This window comes from Mucor mucedo (assembly GCF_025094135.1).
Source record: "Mucor mucedo strain NRRL 3635 chromosome Unknown EV154scaffold_78, whole genome shotgun sequence".
NCBI classification, from domain to species: Eukaryota; Fungi; Mucoromycota; class Mucoromycetes; order Mucorales; family Mucoraceae; genus Mucor; species Mucor mucedo.
Genome location: NW_026252362.1, coordinates 87,700 through 105,685, shown reverse-complemented (window position 1 = coordinate 105,685; position 17,986 = coordinate 87,700). Strand labels below are relative to the sequence as shown.

Below are 17,986 nucleotides of genomic sequence, written 5' to 3'. Positions count from 1 at the left end.
TACCAAATGGTACATTGTCTTTTGGAAACATGCATATGTACACACCTGCATTTTTAATATGTACAAAGCTGCTACTCTGTGAAAGTAACTGCAAGTGATACAATGCTTGTCCCCTAACACTTCACCCGTGCAAACAGCGAAACCCTATTTTTAAAAAAAGGCATTATTTAGTCCAGCGACAATTGATATTGTACAACAGACATTTTTTCCCACTTGATTTTGACAAATCATCAATATGTTGATGTGCTTTTTCTGCAATGTGGTAAACAAACGATCTCACTGATGTAGAAAAGAAAAAGGGTAGCAACTTTAGGAAAATAGGAAATATTGAAGAAACTTTTAGTTTTTGATCGCCTTATATTGTACCACCACAAGCTGAGGCTCCCTTGCAGACTTTGAGTTAAATAAAACACGTGTTTTCCTCGCACAATGTATGCTTAATCGAAAAAAAAAAACTGCAGCGGCCATCCTTAAATCGAATCGGTAGTGAAACATGTGAGCCTTACTTGACATATTTAGCGGTGGCTCGGAATACAATATGAATCCGCATTGCTTAATAGTGCATACCCAATAAGTGGGTTATGATATTTATTCATAGTGAAAAAAAAAAGAAAAAAAAATATTGAGGTATGACTAACGGTAAGTATGAGTTTCAGTCTTTAAAGTCTCCAATTCATGCTTCAACATGACTAATTCTTGCTCCATATTATAATCTCTGTGTCTTAGCATGCCAATATATTCCACAGCTGTTTATGATATTATAAGTAAATACGATCATATTGTCGTATATTTGCTTACCTTTACTGAGTATCTCCCATTTACTAGTCTTCATTGATTTATCAACAGGTAAAGCATCCTTCAACTCTTCAAATAAATCCTTCATTTCTTTTCTTCTCTTTCGTTCAGCCAACTTGTGGCTGATACGAAGTTCAGGACTTCTAGAATATAAGCCTTCCATGTCCTCTCTTTGTTGTTTATTAATAATTATGTCGTCTTCATCTTCCTCTTCTTCTTGATGATGATGCTTTGAGAAAGTCCCAATTTGGTTCATCCGATTCTAAAGAGATCATTTTTTTTAGAAAAAGTTTGACGTTGGTTACACTAAACAATAGCAAATATTTACCAAAGACGATGACGAAGATGATGAAGAAGACATTCGACGGGATGATAGATTATTGTTATTACTTCGATAGACCAGTGCAGAAGAGTTACGACGCATTTGTTGTAATGGTGGAGGAGGTAAATCATCATCGATGTTGTTATTATGTGATTTGATTCTGTAAGGTGAAAATGTATGCTTATTTAATTTTTGATGGTTAGATAGAGGTGGGCTTGACGGAGCAGAATAATGGCCTGCAAGTTGCTGTTGTTGGTGTTGTTGTTGTTGGTGGTGTTGGTGTTGGTGGGTCTGTTGTGAATGGTGGTATATATGTGACTCTAAAAAAAGGTAAGAAAAATTAATTATAAAGTGACAGGATTGATATATTTTTTTTTCTTACCATTTGTTGATGATCTTGTGTTTAAATCCATGTTTGCAATAGAATGTCTTCTTTGGGCTAATAATGGGTCTTGATGCATGATTCTTCTTATTAACGGTGTTTGATTAGAGGATCTTATGGGATCGAAGACACGTCTTTCCTCTACTTGCGGTGGAAAATATTCACTACCACGTTGTTCATGTTGATATTGAGGATGGCCACGAGGGGACGAATTTGGTGAAACACCTACGGACATTCCCGAAAGTTTAATACGAATATAATCATCATTATGATAATTATTTTGAAGTGTATCTAATGCAGGAAGTTGCCTACTAGATAAATAATCTAAATCATCATCATTTTAGTCTAAAATTACACTATGTCAGCCAATAATTATCACTTACTTTTTAAAGGTTCTCTGTCTTTAACATCTGTCGAATGTTCATCTCTTTTTGGTTCCAAGGTAGATGGTAAATAATACTTGTCATCACTTAAAGACATAAGAAGGTATATACTGCAAAAGAAGTTAAAAGAGAGAGAGAGAAAAGAAAAAAAAAAAAAAAAAAGAAAAAGAAAGAGAGAAATAAAAAACCGAACAAAAAAAAAATTGAACAGCGTTTGCTTTAATCCATTACAAATGGAGTTTTTTTTTTCACCTTGTTACACTGGGAGTGATGTTTAAAATAAACAGTTTGGGGTTAAATATACAAAGCATAGTGGCTAAATTCATGTACATGGGCCATGCATCACTTTCAAACCTTGTTCAAGATGTTATCATCACTTTTTAGGTTTATTATCATACCCATACTGTCATTTTATTTACGCATGGTGACACTAATTAGCAGTCTTTCTGGGAAATCGACCTTTTTGCAAGGCCATTCCCTTCCCATCCATGCTCGCCTAATTTTTTTTAACAGGTCTACATGCACTAACAGTCACCCTACACACTGAGCCTTATCTCACCTTTCATCTTTCTAGACAGCTTTGTTTTAATATTCAAAAGTGTTTCGCCATACCATCTCCGGTACGCTTCATCGTCAATACAGTGCAGCCATGAACGTACTCATTTACAACGGCAATGGTACGTCACCTAATTCTGTCAAACAAGCCTATCTTACTTTAAAAGCCATTCTCGGTCACGCTTACGATGTCATGAAGGTGGACGCCGCGACTTTGAAAACAGAACCCTGGGAAGAAACTTGTTCGTTGCTAGTTATTCCCGGTGGACGAGACCAACCTTATTGTGAAGACTTGAACGGACGTGGTAATCAAAAGATTCGTCGGTATGTTTCAGAAGGTGGACACTACCTTGGATTTTGTGCGGGTGGGTATTATGCTTCAAAGGAGATTGAATTTGAAAAGGGACACGGTACAAGTGAGATCATTGGATCTCGAGAATTAGCTTTTTTTCCAGGCGTGTGTCGTGGCACCATGTTTCCCGGTTTCATCTATAATAGTGAAAAGGGCGCTCGTTCTGTAGGTATTGTATCCAATAATAAGACCATCAAAACCTATTATAATGGCGGTGGTTATTTTGCAAATGCCAAGTCAGCCGAGAATGTCAAGGTGATTTGTACTTACCAAGACAGTGGATTATGTGGTGACCAGGAAGATGAGCCCGCGGCTGGAATCAAATGTCAAGTAGGCAAGGGATCTGCCTTGTTATTTGGTGTTCATCCCGAATATGACGTGTCTTTGGTTGACTTGACTGAGAACGAGGAAAAAGAGAAGATTACTGCCGAACTGACAGCCTCTTTACCTTTTTGCCGAGATTTACTTTGTCAATCATTGTCTGAATTAGGATTAAATGTGTTACAAGCCGCTAGCAACGTGCCTGATTTAACCCCCATTTATATGTCGGCCATCAATGGAAATACATTAAACGCAATCACCGCCAAATTACTTACAAAGGTAGATGGAAACAATATCTTGAAAGATTCAAATGATACTTTTTGTATCTCTGAAATCAATCATGTCGATGCTTTAAAATTGGCTATGGAAAAGCTTTCGATCGAGCGAAGATCCGAGGATAAATCACCGGTATTACAAGTGTTATACCCTGCAACGTCATCTACACAATCCTTGGAACCCGTTGTACCCGATAAATCATTGACACCCGTATTTGATTTATCCGTTTTTTACAAGTCTTTATTAGACTGTCGAAAATTAGAGTGGGGAGGCGGATCTTGGTATAGACTTGGTAATGCCATGCTATGCTCTGAGGTCATTACAAGTACCCAAACTGTGTTGGACAAGTAAGTATTTGACATCATCATTTTATTTTATCTATTAATATGGCTAACGGGGAAATTACAGGAACTATGAGTTTGCACAGAATTTACCCAGCGGTCTAGTATGCTTGGCTACAAACCAAATTGCCGGAAGAGGTAATCTAAAAACGTGTTAAAGAACAATAAGAAGCTGATGCGTATATTTTTATTGTAAGGCAGAGGACGTAATTCTTGGGTGTCACAAGCTGGCGCATTGCAGTTTAGTTTTATTATCCGACATAGTTTGAAGCTGGACAAATCGCCTGTTGTTTTCATTCAATATCTGACTGCGTTGGCTATTGTCGAAAGTATCCGAGGTCGAAAAGGGTACGAAGATGTACCGCTTCGAGTAAAATGGCCAAATGACATCTATGTCGATTTACCGAATCAAGGCCTCAAGAAGGTTGGCGGACTCATAGTGAACTCTAGCTTTATTCGGGATGAATTCTTGCTAGTAATTGGCTGTGGTGTTAATTTGAATAATACTCATCCCACTGTTTCTATTAATGATGTGATTAAAAATCACAACCCAAGCTTGAAAAAGCTGGATAAAGAAGATGTATTGGCACATGTTCTAGTCACATTTGAAAAGTTGTATATAGACTTTTGTGAAAAGGGTATGGGAAAATGGTTCCTGGATCTCTACTATTCTCGATGGCTTCACAGGTAAAATCAATGTTTCGCAGTAACCATATTATATACTTACATATACCTCTGTAGTAATAAGCTTGTTACATTAACTACGCACGATAATGAACGTGCCAAGATTGTAGGTATCACTTCAGATTATGGTATGTTGGAGGCTGTAAGTGTTGATGATCCTCGAAAGAAATTTACACTTCAGCCTGACGGAAACAGCTTTGATATGCTTAAAGGTTTGATTATCAAAAAAACGTAACCCTTGTCAAGCGGCTATTTAATCACACTGAGTAAAGAGTCAGCTGGGATCATTTAAAATAAAATCCCTTTTTTTTTGATTTCCTTTCTTTTTTTCCCTTTCTTTATACAAATAAAAACAAACAATGTCTCCAGATACTGTAATGCCTCCCCACCCCGGTCTTGATGGTTTGGCCAACATGGAAGAGCTTAAACATCTTTGCCCTGCCTTCTCAAAGGGTTGCCCTTACGCTGTTTTAGAAGAGGTCGATTCTCTTGCTGTTAGCCACGGTGAGCTTTCTCGCTGGTAAAACCATTTTTTTACATATTCGTATGATATATTTGACATGCATATTTACGATCATTTCTATTTAACGTTAGTCCTGCTTTCAAAGATGGTATGTAAACAAAAAGAAGACTTTGTTTGACTCTGTTACTTAATTTTTTTGTTACCAAATAGGATGCCCATTCTCTACCAAGTCTGAACAAGAGATTGTTGATTTGATGGCTCAAATCCCTAAAGATCATCCTACGCTGAACATGACAGGTATTTTCATTTACTGAAATGTTGTTAGAGTGTGAAAGATTAACCTGATCCTTGTAGAACTTCCTTCTTGTGAAGAGGGTGTCGTTCTTGTAAAGACTTTAAATCGTTTCCTCGACAAAACTCAACTTGCACAACTTTTTAATTTCAAGCAAGATGAGAAAAAGGTTGAAGAGAAGCCCATTGAACAGGAACCCGAATACCTTGAAGATCCTCAATTAGCTTCTGCTATGCGTGAAGGAACAAAGGTTGTTCACAGAGCTGCTGAAACTAGTATCTTTACGAGGTAAGAATAAGAGGAAGAACTGGAGTTGAAAATAATGGTGCCATTACTAATTATTTTACTTTTCTTCTAGACGTTTCCTCAAGGGAGAAATCAATGCCGACGAATATGGCCGCTATATCAATTCTCTCTATTTTGTTTACAAGTAAGTTGATTGATTATATGGAAGTAAATGGCTCAATTGTACTTATCACTTTTTTTTTTTTAGGTATATGGAAGAATTGCTTGAGCAGTATAAGGATCATTCTGTCGTCAGTATCATTCATTTCCCTCACGAATTGAACAGAAGAGTAGCCATTGAACAAGATCTTGAATTCTTTTATGGTAAGGATCGCGTTGCCGAACTCATTGATGTTAAAACAATGACTCCTGCCGTTAAGAAATACGTTCAGGCTATGCAAGATGCTTGTGCCAAGAGCCCCGCACTCTTAATTGCCCATAGTTACTCCCGTTACTTGGGTGATCTCAGTGGTGGTCAGATCTTGTCCAAGAGACTCAAGAAAAGCATTCTTAAACTTGACGAAAACGATAGCTCTTGGGACACTATTGAAGGTTTGAACTTTTACCACTTTAACAACCTGGGTAATCAAACGGATTTCAAGAACTTTTATCGTGAACGTCTCAATGCTGCAAAGGTTGATCAAAATACTAGAGATCTTATTGTCTCTGAAGCTGTTCAGTCATTTGAATTGAACATCGCTTTATTTGATGAAATTCAAGAACTTTCTGATGCTGGTCAACTTGCTTCTTCTGTAATCCAACCCACCATTGAAGAAGAAATCCTTGTTGAATTAAAGGAAATCCAAGTCGAAACCACTGAAGAAGCCAAGCCTAAAAAGAACGGATGTTCAGGATTAGGATGCATTGGTGCTGTCACTGTAGGCGTTGCTGCTATCGCTGTCGGTGCTACTATTTATCAACGTTATTATCTCAAGAAATAATTTTCTTGAAGTATAATCAACACTTATTTATTTATTTATTTATTTATTTTTACACTTTTATTTCTACTAATAAAATGTGTAATACTCCTCCCTCATCCTTATCTCGCTACCTCTCAAACTCGTAGTCCAAAATAATAATATAGTCCAACTAATGCTAATGTCACTGTTGCTGGGATCAGATCAAGTTGTACAATAAAATAGATCCAAACAGTGGCCAATCCAGGAGCACGCATCATTTGGCCTAACGAAGGAGAGTGGCGCAAAGTATACATCAAGAAGGAACCTATAACCGCTGAACCGATGGCCATTAAAATTTGTGTAGTTCGACCAGACTTGTAACGATTGCTCAAGTATATTAAAGGTGCAAGCGCTAAAAGGGATCTATTAAGGATGTGTTCACAATCATTGCCAATCTCCCTCTTTTTTTTTTTTACCTGGGGCAGACTTTGCACATTTAGCGAATATGCCAGCATAATTCCAAGGTTCGCTAAATTGAACCTTTACAGTTATATCAAAAGTGGCCATTAAAAAGCCAAAAGGAATGCTTAAAAAGATTGCTTGCCAAACATACTCTGATGTTGTTGCTTGCTTTTTCACCAGCAGTTCAGACTCGCGTTGTTTAACCTTCTGCATCAGCCCTGATTGATCAATTAATCTAAACTTTTCCGCATCTGAGATACCATCACTATTATTGTTTGTTGGGATCTTGTTGATAAGAGGTGGTTGTGTGGCCTTCTTGGTAAACTGTGAAGGTTTGACACCGGCAGCTTCTTTTTTAGTCATTAGAGTGTTGCTAAAAGAAAAGAAAAGATTTAAACAAACAAAATTGAGCTGCTTTTTAAAAATGAAAAAACAAGAGTTGTGTCGCACAGGGTTCGGATGTTGACATGCAGTGTCCTTGTAATGTTCTTCATACAGTAAAAAGGCCTGGCTAGAAAAATCATTTAGAGACATAAATCCTATGCCAGCTTCTTAATTATATCGTTGTCGTTTTCCATAAAGAATGGAAGTAGAAGGAAACTTATCCGTTGATCAATACATATACGGGGTAGTGTTCATACCTAGTCTAATATTATTGCAGTCCATGTCTACCTACATATTTAAGCTGAAGTCTATTCTAGACACAGGATAGAAATAATAAATTAAACAAGCCCATTTCATTATCAGCGGCTACATCGCTTTGAATAGGCTCCGTTTAAGGCTCATTTCTTCTCCTTACATACCTTCATCCTGGTATTCTAAACCCCTTACTAGTCCAACTCGGTTTATAATCAGGCTGTTGTTGTTTATATCAAAAAGACTTGCATATTCGATGAGAAAAACAGTATTGAGACTAGGTTTTGGTGGATGAAAGCCGTGCCGTCACACTCAGGCTCTAAACTATCTACATATCGTTCGATATGTATTCCCAAAGAGGCGATAGATTTAAGTCCGAATTTCTCATACCAGAATAGCAGGAGTACAAGGGTCGATACGGTAAATGCTAATCAGGCACAAAGTTCAGAACTGTTGGTCAAGCCTATTTCTTTCAATAACGAAGTCTTGCTTGAAGAATATGTAACAGTTTAATAAGTGGAAGCATCTAGAATGACAATGAGTTACGGGAAGCCTATAATCAACTGACTTTTAAATCGGATAACTTTTTATATGTGCCTCTTGCATGATTATTTTTTCCTTTTTCTGAATAAACACACAATATAAGTTCATTTAATTGGCGACACTAGCATAATATAAAAAAAAATAGGATTTGTTTTTGTTTTTTCCCCTTTTTTAAGTCGATTCTTTATTTCTTTTTATTTTATCATGACAGTATCAAGACTTTCTTCGCTTGAATCAGCAGGCGTAAAATCTTCTTCTAGTACAACATCATCCACTGCTACCATTAAAAAGACACCTGTAAAAAAGCCCACGGTTGCACCGGTTTCAACAAGAAATGTTCGATCCTCAAATACACCCGCTGCCTCTCCTATTGCAACAACTCGACCCACCAAAACACCTCTTCGTAATAGCAGTAAACAGCTGACGACAAATAAACCACCAAGCCGAACGGTCAATACAAAACCCGCTGTCACTGCAAAGCCTGTAACTCCTGTACCCAAGTCTGTAACGAGCTCTCCCAGGCAGCTATCTTCCACACTAACTAAAAAGAGACCAACGGCACCGGCAGTCATCAGTACAGCAAGAAGTGCTAGTCGAGCCTCAAATCCATCTCGTGCATCTACGCCAAACTCTAATTCATCAACAATCAACAAGAAAAAAACAGTCGCTCCATCAGTATCTACGGATAAATTGGCGATCCAAGAATTAAATGACAAGGTAAAAAAAAAATAAAAAAAAAAAAAGCTCAATAAATCCAAATATCCAACAATTCTTTACATGTATGTATAATAGAACAAGCATTTACAAACTGCACTGTCTCAAAACGAAGAGCTGCTGGCAGAAAAAGAAGACGATTTGAAGAAACTGAAAACAAAGTTAGAGGAATTGGAACTTGAAATTGAAGAAAATAAGGCACAATTATTGAAGCAACAAGAAGCCGATGTCGTCATCACAGAGATCAAAACCGTAGATAATGGGCCTTTGTTACTGTTGGAGGAGAAGATCCAGTTACTCGAAGCCCAGTCAAACGATTTAAAACAATCCTTCAATCTTGAAAGAGCCGCATTGATACAGCAACATGAAGTAACATTAAGCCAACAGCAGGATATGGCGGAGGCCAAAAATCGTGAGAATATGCAAAAATTACGAGAGAAATTGGAGCAAGAAAAGTCGATTTTAAATACAAAAGTTATGGATAAAGAAAGGGATATTATGAAGCTAAAGAAGGATATGGATGAAATGCGTGATAATATACGGGTATAGGACAATATGGGTCTACTTTGCATATATAAAAAAACGTACTCACAATATATAGGACATGCACCAATCGCATCAAACACGACTCACTAGCTTAACAAATCAATTAAATCAGCAATACGCCCAAGGCATGGATCAATTAAAATCTGACTACGAAGACCGTTTAAAAATGGCTTCAAAAAGTGATCACAACCAAGAATTTTCAGCAGAGATTGAAGAGAAAAAAAAGGTATACACTGTCAAAATAAAGTTATCCTTTCATTGTTTCTCATTAACACCGTATCATTGTCTAGGAACTCGAATTATTGGAGTTCAAATTGAACAGTCATATTGAAAAATCACGCAAAGAAGCCCAAGAGCTGGTCGTAAGCGACATTAAACATACGTCATACATATGAAATTAATAATTAACAAACAGGAAACAATTGATTCCTTAAAATCAAGTCATGGGGCAGAAATAGAAAGACTGAGAAACACAAGTGCCGATAATGAGGTACAGTCAACGGGAATTTTTTTATAAGTGTACGTTATAATGGTATCAAGCTAAGTCTCTCCTTTTTTTTTGGCATCAGGTGACCCACAAGGCCGAATTGAACCAATACATAACACTCTTAGAAAACGCAAAAGCAGAAAATGCACGTATCGAACAAGAACGATGCAAAGAAAGGGTATACGATGTGTGTAATAAGAAAGTATATACAATTCTTATCATTGTCATTATAGACCGACAAAATAGAGATTTCTTCGCTTAAACAAGAGCATTCTGACATACTAAATGATCTAAAGGAATCATATGAGGCCGGAACAAAAGATATCATCACTAGGCTCGAAGAAGATCATGCAGCACATTTAAAGTCTAAAGAGGAACAAGTGCTTGCGCAGATTGAAATGATTGAACAATCTCGGCAAACACAAATCAACGACTTGCGAGTAAAAAAAAGTGTAAACTGAAAAAAAATATATATAAAAAAACTTACCATTTTTTTATAGGATTCACATCAAACACAGATACTTGAATTAAGTAACAAGATTTTTATACTTCAGGGGGAAAATACATCGTTAAAGAGTGAACTGCAAAACCTGAGAGTAATTTTTTTGTTATAATAGTTTGTACGTCCTACCAAAAAGCTAATATTTGATAAATCAGGAACAGGCTAGTCTAGACCTAGAGGAGAGCAAATCAAGATGTGACGATTTAAACAAAGTGCTGGCCAATGCTGAGCTAAAGATGACACAGGACCAGTTGCAGAAAGAGGCGGAGTTTAAGGTATAACATTGAACAATAAGACTAAATAGATTTAGATTCTAAGCATTGTTTATGAATAAGCTTGCCCTTACACAGCTTGAGGAAGAGCACGCGTTATTTATTAAAGACATGAAAGAACAGCATACCCAGACGGTCGATGATCTCAAATCCAACCACCAGAAAGAATTACAATTAGCGGACTCTCGTATGCAAAGTACCCGGGTAAAATCAGAGGTGAGTTCATATATGGAAAGATGTTTCAATGTCCTTCTTACATTTATCTGAGTTTCTTAACATATTTTAACATTTTTGATTTCTATGTATAGGCTTTACTTACCCAAGCCTATGAATCCAAAGTGCAAAAGTTACGGGATAGTGAAAAGTCATTAAAAGATGATTTATTCAAAACAACAAATCAGTTGCAAAACTATCGCTTGGAAATAGAGTTGAAACATGCAGAAAAGTTAAAATTGTCGGCCCTGGAATTGTCACAAAAGTACGATTCACTAAGAAATGAGCTAGAGACACAGTTCCACGAAAAACTGGAGGCAGATAAACTTGTACATCTTAAAGAAATAGACGAATTAAAGCATAGTATAAATACACTGACATTAGAATTAAAGGTATAATCAAGAGTAGTACAACATTATATTTAAAATGAATCCTAATATATCTATAGAGTTGCAATGACAGATTTAAGCGATCATCACAAGAGCTAAATAAATCAATCCTCAATGAAAATCTTTCTAAAAAAGAATTAGCGTATTTGCACTCTGAAATTGACGACTTGAATGAAAACAGAAGACAAAATGAAAGCAAAGAATTGAAATCTACAAAGGCGTTCTTTGAAAATCTTTTAGCGGCAAAAGAGAGAGAATTGAGAGAAGTGAAAGATCAGCAAAACAAGCCTAAAGCAAATGTAAGTATTTGCGTATTGATGTATAGGGCCTATCTTTTTAACAGGGGGTTACTAGGATGAAACTACGCAAATCAAATTACAAGTTATAATTGAACAACATCAAAAAGAATTGAACATTTTGCAAAACCAATTCCAGACATTATTGGATATGAAGGACAAGGAGCTAAATGATCTTTCTTACAAAATGAAGTCTAAAAGGGGATCATCGACGGAGACTTCCCGAGAGAGTAAGAAATTAGAGCAGGATCTAAGAAACCAGCTCTATACGCTGGAAGAGGATATAAAATCAAAGTCACTTGAAATGCGTTGGTTGGAATCTGATAGCGAGCAAAATGAGGTCTCTTCATTTATACTATTGAATTATACATAAAAAACGAAAAATCTTAATACTCTTTTTTTTTTACCTAAATATAGACAAAATTGAAGGAACAAGGAATATTAATTCATAACCTGCAATTAAGTAACAGTAAACTTGAAAATTCCATTCAACAATTCAAAGATGAAAACGATCAAATGTTGAGGCAAGTACAATACTTTTCCAATAGGCTGCAATATAGCTGAATCATGTGAAACTTTAGGTTGATTCATCAATTACAAGGTGAAATCCACCAATTTTAATATATTCTTTTTGAAGCGCCGTTTTTCACTATTTGATGTTTGGGAATAGGTACGGGTTGTGTATCACCTATTAATACTCCTTTGTCTTTTTAGTTTTTAATTTTTTTCTTCTTCTTCTTCTTTCCTTTTTGTCTTTCTTTTCAACACTTTTTTTGTCATTGTTGCTACAGTTCATACACACTATAAATCATTAGAATAAAAGAACATCCGATAACGTTTTAAATGAACCCCTTTTACCAATACTCGCAACCAACAAATCCATCAAATTCACATATCAATAATACACATTTATCCATTATCAACACATCATCAACACCTTTAAAAAGAACACGCGCAAAAAGAAGTTGTGATTTCTGCAGAAAAAGAAAATCACGATGTGACGCAGATACCTGCACGCCATGCTCCAATTGCAAAGCTGTAAGATTTTTTTTTCCTATCAGTAATACTTGATCTTGCCAGATACTCACGTCATTTAAATATATAGTGGGGTTATACATGCGAGTTTCAAACAGTAAGAAAAAAACGCGGACCTCCCAGCGTGTAAGTACCACTATTGATATCATATATCCTTTGACTTAAGCATTTTTCAAAGATATGTAGATAACCTCGAAAAAAAGTGCAGAAAAATGGAATTGCTTCTCATTGCTTTAACGAATTGTTCCATTGCACATCTTGAACGTAATGACTTTCAGTATACCGGCCACAGTCAGCCAAATTCACCACCTATTCAAACAGACCTGGCTCCTGGCGAAAACGAAGATTCCGATTTTGATAAACGAGAACAGGACATGAACAAGGATTACGATTGTATTAAATACACTGGCCAATCATCCACTGGGCTACGACTATTTGATAATGCCTTCAAAGATCAGTCTTCAATTCCGTGGCCCGGCAGAGAAAACATTGTATTAAAATTAGTGTCACAAGATGAATTAATGATTGTTAGAACTGAAAAATCGTCAATGGCAAAGAAATCAGACATTTTATTGGATATTGGACTTTCCATGAGAATCCCATTATCAAGCCGTCCAGAAAAACTGGGAAGCGCTTTTCTTAAAAGCGCGAGTAAGCCTACCGCTCATCAATTAGACGAAATGATTGGCATGTAAGTTTTTTTTTGTTTTTTTTTTGCGGTGTTTCTGCCTATGAATCTGATGTATAATACTGAGTTTCTAATACCTTTCCGTTTTTTATATTAATAGCTATTTTAGTCACTTGCATGTGTCATTTCCCATAATCAACAAGACAAAATTTCTTAAGCAATACGACAGCTCTTCCACTAAACACTCTATTTTAACACAAGCGGTTCTTGCATTGTCATTTCGGTTCGTAAGTCAAAATTTACCAGGGCTTGTGGAAGAAGCCGAACATTTCGGGGATGATTTTTTCAGAAAAGTTATGAGGCTACTGCGGGACTCAACCCGATCAAGACTTTGTTATGTTCAAGCCACACTCCTAATGGTTTTCTTTCTAGATATGGACAAAGACGATATTGAATCTGTCCAATGGTGTACTTTAGGAAGTGCTATACGTATGGCTCAAGATTTAGGCCTTCACCGTTCTTGTGCGAATTGGGACCTACCTCGCTCTGAAATTGAAACTAGACATCGTGTATTCTATGCATTATATATTATGGATCGATGGCTTGGTGCTCGTGCTGGAAAGCCTCTAACAATTTTGGATAGAGATTTTGATGCTGCCATTCCTTCTCCATTCGAAATCGATGAGGATCCCAATGAAGAAGCACCAGTATATCAGTTTTTCTTACTTTTAATTGAATTGTCTGAAATTCTAGGTCGTGTCCTAAAATCACTGTATGCTCCTAACGCAAAAAATGCAAACTTAGACGCTGCCTTAGACGACCCAACAATCGTGTCTGTGCTTAATACTAGGTTAAAAAACTGGAAGAATGTATTAGATAAAACCACTGATGGCAAATATTTGACGGAAATAGACAACCGTAAGTCTGGATTATTAGCTTTACAGTCGCTAAATTCTAATATGATTGATTTTGTAGTAAATTTAAAGCTATTTTATTACACCGTGGTGCTGTTACTACACCGCCCATTCAGCAGTTTGCCCACAGATAAATACTCTCAATCACAATCAATTGTTTCTGAATCCGAAAACATATGCTTAAATGCTGCTAAACAATTGAGTGAAGTTGTTACAAGGCGTCAAGATCAAACGAAGAGTCCCGGTTATTATACTATATTTTGCTCCCCAACATGCTTTATATATGCTTTATTCCAATCCTCCTTGGTATTTCTTTCAAAAGCTTTAAAAACTAAGAATCCTTCGGACACTCAAGAATTTTATCAGTCTATCCATTTGATAAAAATACATAACGATATGGGCCCAGCTCCTCGGGCAATCGAAATTTTAAATATGTTGGCTACCATAAATGGTTTATATCCTGGATCAAGTAACCAAAGTCCGAGTGTTACGAGGCTTGCAAATGTCAGATCTGAACCTCACCAAACTACATCACATAACGACTTATATGTTAAAAAAGAATTATCAGTAGCGCCACGCTTTCATGAGCCACCAACCAGCAGCAGAAATGAAATCGTGTACTCGCGAGGATCAAATCAAAAAACGATGACCCCCCATATAGAAAATCGCCAGCAATACGGAATACAATACCATACTTCGCAACAGCAGCAACATATAAGACAACCTCAGTACACAAATGATTATCCTACCTATAGTAATGCGCCTACATACTCTCATCGAAGATCTTTATCGTCCGACCAGTTGCATAGCACCCAACAAGCGTGTAGTCAACATCATTCGAGATCCATCTCATATGACCAATTGGAATTTATGACCAACGTTTCCCCTTTCCCTCGTGTTGATCCAAAATTAAATGTCGCTATAAATGTAGGTGGTATGGATAATGGTTGCTATACGCCTCAAACAAATATTTCTCATCATAACCAGTCAATGCCAACTTTTAATCCGCAACCCCCACAAGCATATCATTCACCATATAATCCATCTAATCTGAATATATCAAGTACAATTTTACCACCATCTAACCTTAATTGGTCCGATTGGGATGTTTATCTTGGGCATCATACCTCTTCTCAGCAACAATAAAAAACATCCCAAGTGAATATCGTGTGATAAAAATTATTTTACGAGTTAATGTTTTATTTTTCGGGGAAATCAAAGCTACCAGGCAATTGAGCAATGATTAGTTTATGTTTAAGCCATACCTCTTTTTACATGCACTGTATTTTTAATATTAATGAAGTCTACAATTTTTACACTACATATACACGCATTTTTATATTGTTTGTGCGAAACCAATTCTTTGGATGGTGTGTGCTATGTACAATCAGCAATAATGTGCTTGTCTTTAAATTAAGTACTTGTCTTTAAATAATGTGCTTGTCCTTAAATAATGTCAAACACTATGGCAGCTCAGCATCAATGCTTCAAAAAGTAAGATAAAAATCTGATTTGCAATCTGTAAAGATTTAAGTAACCATGAAGCTTATTTTAGAATTTATAACATTCTCAACTTATGATTTGCCGGATTTATTTTCGAATTTGGATTATTACATAAGAAAAAAGAAGGCTTGGATACATACAAAAATGGCTTTTATTTTTTGTATTGTAATGAGGGTAATACTTTATAACACATAAATACCATCTCGCATATACGTCTTCAAGTACGAGATTTCATATGCAAATTTACAACCGTAACTTCAACTTCCATTCCTCAAGTGCTTCTATTTCATTATAGCCAAAACCCTTCTTTTTGGCAAAACTAATTAATGTATTTACAGTTTTTTCATCCATGACTGGTTTACCATGCAATGGTTTTTGAGGAATCGACATTTCTTGATTTATCAGCTGGTGGGCCATATCCCAGCCTGATCGTCCTCTTTCTCGACATAGACATTCGATGTAAGAATTATAATTGTTGGTATTTAATCGAAACCCAGTCCTCTTTAACCATGCCCAAATTAATGGAGCTCTGGCTGACAAGCCGTTATGCCCACAGCTGTCAAAAACAATAGAAACCGATATTTGGTCCGGTATCACGTATGATGTTGAGGCTGGTTTTGATATCGTTTGCCAAATTTCAAGTACAGTATCACCGTCTTCCGTTCTGCTATACGCGTCCATCAGGGAATTGTAAATACCAATATCTGGATCAAGGTATAAATCAACTTTGATCTGTTGGTAAATTTGATTCAAGACATAACGGTCGCGATATTGTCCACACGCATGCAGCATAGCCGTATAAGTATGCTTGGTCGGTTGAATTTGGAGTGGTCTCATATCATTGAAAATTGCCATTGCAGTGACTAATCGCGGCGACGAGTCATATTCATCATCGGTGGTATATTGCTGCTTTGTGTTATCAATATTGCGAGATAAAGATGCAATCAAAGTCGAATAAAACGTTGTGTCTAAGCGAATTGGTATCTTAACTTTGGTTTTTTCATCTCGACATTTTTTATGATGTTCGCGAAGAGTATAATAAATTTCCATAGCGTCGTCTAAATAATCATCATTGATGTAAGCTAAGACAAGGTTGGTAAAAGTGGCTACGTCAGGTTGACAAGAGGAATCCCGAAATACATCGTCGTATATATGCTGCACCTGTTTTGATCTGCCGTGTAGTGCCAATCCATACATGAGAGAGTTATAAGCCCTGGTATCGAGGTTTAACGACCGTCTAAATTGCTTCATAAGTCCAACAAGAGTATCTAAGTCTTTCAATGTTGCTGTTTTTGACGCTGCAATATTCACTAAACTAGTCATAATACGATCATTGGGCTCTATCGATTCATGACACATGTCCTGGAATAACTGTAGAGCATCCTTCAAATTCCCCACTTTAGATTCAGCATCAATTAATGTACCATATGTTATAACGTCCGGTTTTAGTGCTGCCCTCTTCATATCGCCATATATCATGTAAGCTTTGGCTGGGTTCCCATTCTTTAGACATGCGTCTAATAAAATATTATAAGTCACTCTGTCAGCCCGAATATGTGGAAATTGGTCTGCGAAGCTGTAGTATAATTCTAAAACTTGGTGCATTGCTGTATTTGCTTTAAATCTTAATATATTATTCATTATGTTCAGATCGATATCCTTGCGTTTATTTGTATCCAGGAGTTTGTCACAAATCGGATTTCCTATCTCTTGATTGCCAGACTTGGCGGCTGCATCAAGCACAGTCGAATAAGTGTACATATCCGGTTTTGCCATATTTGTATCAGTATCCATTCGTTCATACAAATCAAATAACCGGTCGAATTTATCCATTCGTAACATCAGGTGTAAAATTGTATTGTATGTCACTGTATCAGGTTCGATCTTCTTAAACTTCATTTCATCCAATAGCGATTCAGCCTTGTCCAAATTATTGCCGCGTTTGTAGCATGCTAACAATGTGTTGTATGTATAAATATTAGGCTCAAGGCCGTCAGACCTCATCAGATTGAGTACATTGTATGCTTTGTTGGGTTCTTGTTGTAAGCCATAAGCAAAAATAAGGGCATGGTATTCGAAATGCTGAGGCAAGATCTGTAGTGGACCTTTCATATCTCTTATTACACTTTGTATAAATTCAATGTCTTGGCTGTGCTTGCCATGGCGTGCCAGCAAAAGTAATTTTCGAACAACATCACGATCCATTTTTTGTTGTGATTGCTTCAACATGTTCTCGTAAGCAAACCTTGCATGATTAATATTGCCACGGCCAATCGCTCTACGGAGTGATGTTAAGTCACTTTGAGCATTATTAGAATAATCGCGACAAGTATGGCCAAATTGAAACGTGGATTTTGGTTTAATTGGTTGTAAGAATAAATAAATTTTTGATAGACCATAACTTATCGATTGAGTTCCTTTTCTCTGGATCATTAAACCGAAATTAAACAAAAACGATTTTAAAGAATATTGACAAGTTTTATTTCGCTCGTAGCC

The 17,986-nt window shown here is 36.6% G+C and overlaps 7 protein-coding genes across 7 annotated transcripts; 4 read left to right on the top strand and 3 right to left on the bottom strand.

Moving 5' to 3' along the window:
- Positions 1-553: 553 nt before the first annotated feature.
- EV154DRAFT_516287 (uncharacterized protein) lies at positions 554-2,044 on the bottom strand. Its single transcript, XM_051602360.1, has 5 exons — positions 1,883-2,044; positions 1,500-1,823; positions 1,124-1,437; positions 799-1,057; positions 554-746 (listed from the first exon to the last, which is right to left on the bottom strand). The coding sequence occupies exons 1-5, from the start codon at positions 1,977-1,979 to the stop codon at positions 634-636; spliced, it is 1,107 nt and encodes a 368-aa protein (XP_051455314.1). The 5' UTR covers positions 1,980-2,044; the 3' UTR covers positions 554-633.
- A 19-nt stretch (positions 2,045-2,063) lies between these two features.
- EV154DRAFT_516285 (biotin-protein ligase) lies at positions 2,064-4,749 on the top strand. The gene is made up of 4 exons (XM_051602359.1): positions 2,064-3,733; positions 3,795-3,865; positions 3,925-4,414; positions 4,469-4,749. The coding sequence occupies exons 1-4, from the start codon at positions 2,532-2,534 to the stop codon at positions 4,644-4,646; spliced, it is 1,941 nt and encodes a 646-aa protein (XP_051455313.1). The 5' UTR covers positions 2,064-2,531; the 3' UTR covers positions 4,647-4,749.
- EV154DRAFT_516280 (heme oxygenase-domain-containing protein) lies at positions 4,750-6,487 on the top strand. Its single transcript, XM_051602358.1, has 6 exons — positions 4,750-4,931; positions 5,006-5,022; positions 5,085-5,171; positions 5,229-5,454; positions 5,525-5,596; positions 5,660-6,487. Exons 1-6 carry the CDS (start codon positions 4,771-4,773, stop codon positions 6,390-6,392), a joined length of 1,296 nt encoding a protein of 431 aa, XP_051455312.1. The 5' UTR covers positions 4,750-4,770; the 3' UTR covers positions 6,393-6,487.
- Positions 6,322-7,250, bottom strand: EV154DRAFT_544744 (uncharacterized protein). Its single transcript, XM_051604621.1, has 2 exons — positions 6,827-7,250; positions 6,322-6,762 (listed from the first exon to the last, which is right to left on the bottom strand). The coding sequence occupies exons 1-2, from the start codon at positions 7,173-7,175 to the stop codon at positions 6,506-6,508; spliced, it is 606 nt and encodes a 201-aa protein (XP_051455311.1). The 5' UTR covers positions 7,176-7,250; the 3' UTR covers positions 6,322-6,505.
- An 838-nt stretch (positions 7,251-8,088) lies between these two features.
- EV154DRAFT_516274 (uncharacterized protein) lies at positions 8,089-12,166 on the top strand. Its single transcript, XM_051602357.1, has 15 exons — positions 8,089-8,708; positions 8,784-9,248; positions 9,307-9,477; positions 9,542-9,613; positions 9,667-9,741; positions 9,821-9,916; positions 9,972-10,178; positions 10,239-10,334; positions 10,396-10,515; positions 10,576-10,728; positions 10,821-11,117; positions 11,174-11,413; positions 11,469-11,750; positions 11,828-11,934; positions 11,992-12,166. Exons 1-15 carry the CDS (start codon positions 8,196-8,198, stop codon positions 12,029-12,031), a joined length of 2,934 nt encoding a protein of 977 aa, XP_051455310.1. The 5' UTR covers positions 8,089-8,195; the 3' UTR covers positions 12,032-12,166.
- A 19-nt stretch (positions 12,167-12,185) lies between these two features.
- EV154DRAFT_294336 (fungal-specific transcription factor domain-containing protein) lies at positions 12,186-15,316 on the top strand. The gene is made up of 5 exons (XM_051594819.1): positions 12,186-12,448; positions 12,516-12,571; positions 12,632-13,136; positions 13,234-13,991; positions 14,049-15,316. The coding sequence occupies exons 3-5, from the start codon at positions 12,658-12,660 to the stop codon at positions 15,131-15,133; spliced, it is 2,322 nt and encodes a 773-aa protein (XP_051455309.1). The 5' UTR covers positions 12,186-12,448; positions 12,516-12,571; positions 12,632-12,657; the 3' UTR covers positions 15,134-15,316.
- Positions 15,317-15,571: 255 nt separating this feature from the next.
- EV154DRAFT_516271 (uncharacterized protein) lies at positions 15,572-17,952 on the bottom strand. The gene has a single exon (XM_051602356.1). It carries the CDS (start codon positions 17,921-17,923, stop codon positions 15,734-15,736), a length of 2,190 nt encoding a protein of 729 aa, XP_051455308.1. The 5' UTR covers positions 17,924-17,952; the 3' UTR covers positions 15,572-15,733.
- Positions 17,953-17,986: the final 34 nt, after the last annotated feature.

Bases quoted from the DNA above. Each gene is read 5' to 3' on its own strand.
- EV154DRAFT_516287 (XM_051602360.1), bottom strand. From the start codon at position 1,979: ATGTCTTTAAGTGATGACAAGTATTATTTACCATCTACCTTGGAACCA. The intron at 1,824-1,882 runs GTAAGTGATAAT...ATGATGATTTAG, and splicing joins AGACAGAGAACCTTTAAAAA to ATTATTTATCTAGTAGGCAA. The intron at 1,058-1,123 runs GTAAATATTTGC...TGATCTCTTTAG, and splicing joins CATCTTCGTCATCGTCTTTG to AATCGGATGAACCAAATTGG.
- EV154DRAFT_516285 (XM_051602359.1), top strand. From the start codon at position 2,532: ATGAACGTACTCATTTACAACGGCAATGGTACGTCACCTAATTCTGTC. The intron at 3,866-3,924 runs GTAATCTAAAAA...TTTTATTGTAAG, and splicing joins AAACCAAATTGCCGGAAGAG to GCAGAGGACGTAATTCTTGG. The intron at 4,415-4,468 runs GTAAAATCAATG...ATACCTCTGTAG, and splicing joins TATTCTCGATGGCTTCACAG to TAATAAGCTTGTTACATTAA.
- EV154DRAFT_516280 (XM_051602358.1), top strand. From the start codon at position 4,771: ATGTCTCCAGATACTGTAATGCCTCCCCACCCCGGTCTTGATGGTTTG. The intron at 5,455-5,524 runs GTAAGAATAAGA...CTTTTCTTCTAG, and splicing joins GAAACTAGTATCTTTACGAG to ACGTTTCCTCAAGGGAGAAA. The intron at 5,597-5,659 runs GTAAGTTGATTG...TTTTTTTTTTAG, and splicing joins TCTCTCTATTTTGTTTACAA to GTATATGGAAGAATTGCTTG.
- EV154DRAFT_544744 (XM_051604621.1), bottom strand. From the start codon at position 7,175: ATGACTAAAAAAGAAGCTGCCGGTGTCAAACCTTCACAGTTTACCAAG. The intron at 6,763-6,826 runs GTAAAAAAAAAA...GATCCCTTTTAG, and splicing joins ATGTGCAAAGTCTGCCCCAG to CGCTTGCACCTTTAATATAC.
- EV154DRAFT_516274 (XM_051602357.1), top strand. From the start codon at position 8,196: ATGACAGTATCAAGACTTTCTTCGCTTGAATCAGCAGGCGTAAAATCT. The intron at 9,614-9,666 runs GTAAGCGACATT...ATTAACAAACAG, and splicing joins AAGAAGCCCAAGAGCTGGTC to GAAACAATTGATTCCTTAAA. The intron at 9,742-9,820 runs GTACAGTCAACG...TTTTGGCATCAG, and splicing joins ACACAAGTGCCGATAATGAG to GTGACCCACAAGGCCGAATT.
- EV154DRAFT_294336 (XM_051594819.1), top strand. From the start codon at position 12,658: ATGGAATTGCTTCTCATTGCTTTAACGAATTGTTCCATTGCACATCTT. The intron at 13,137-13,233 runs GTAAGTTTTTTT...TTATATTAATAG, and splicing joins TTAGACGAAATGATTGGCAT to CTATTTTAGTCACTTGCATG. The intron at 13,992-14,048 runs GTAAGTCTGGAT...TTGATTTTGTAG, and splicing joins TTTGACGGAAATAGACAACC to TAAATTTAAAGCTATTTTAT.
- EV154DRAFT_516271 (XM_051602356.1), bottom strand. From the start codon at position 17,923: ATGATCCAGAGAAAAGGAACTCAATCGATAAGTTATGGTCTATCAAAA.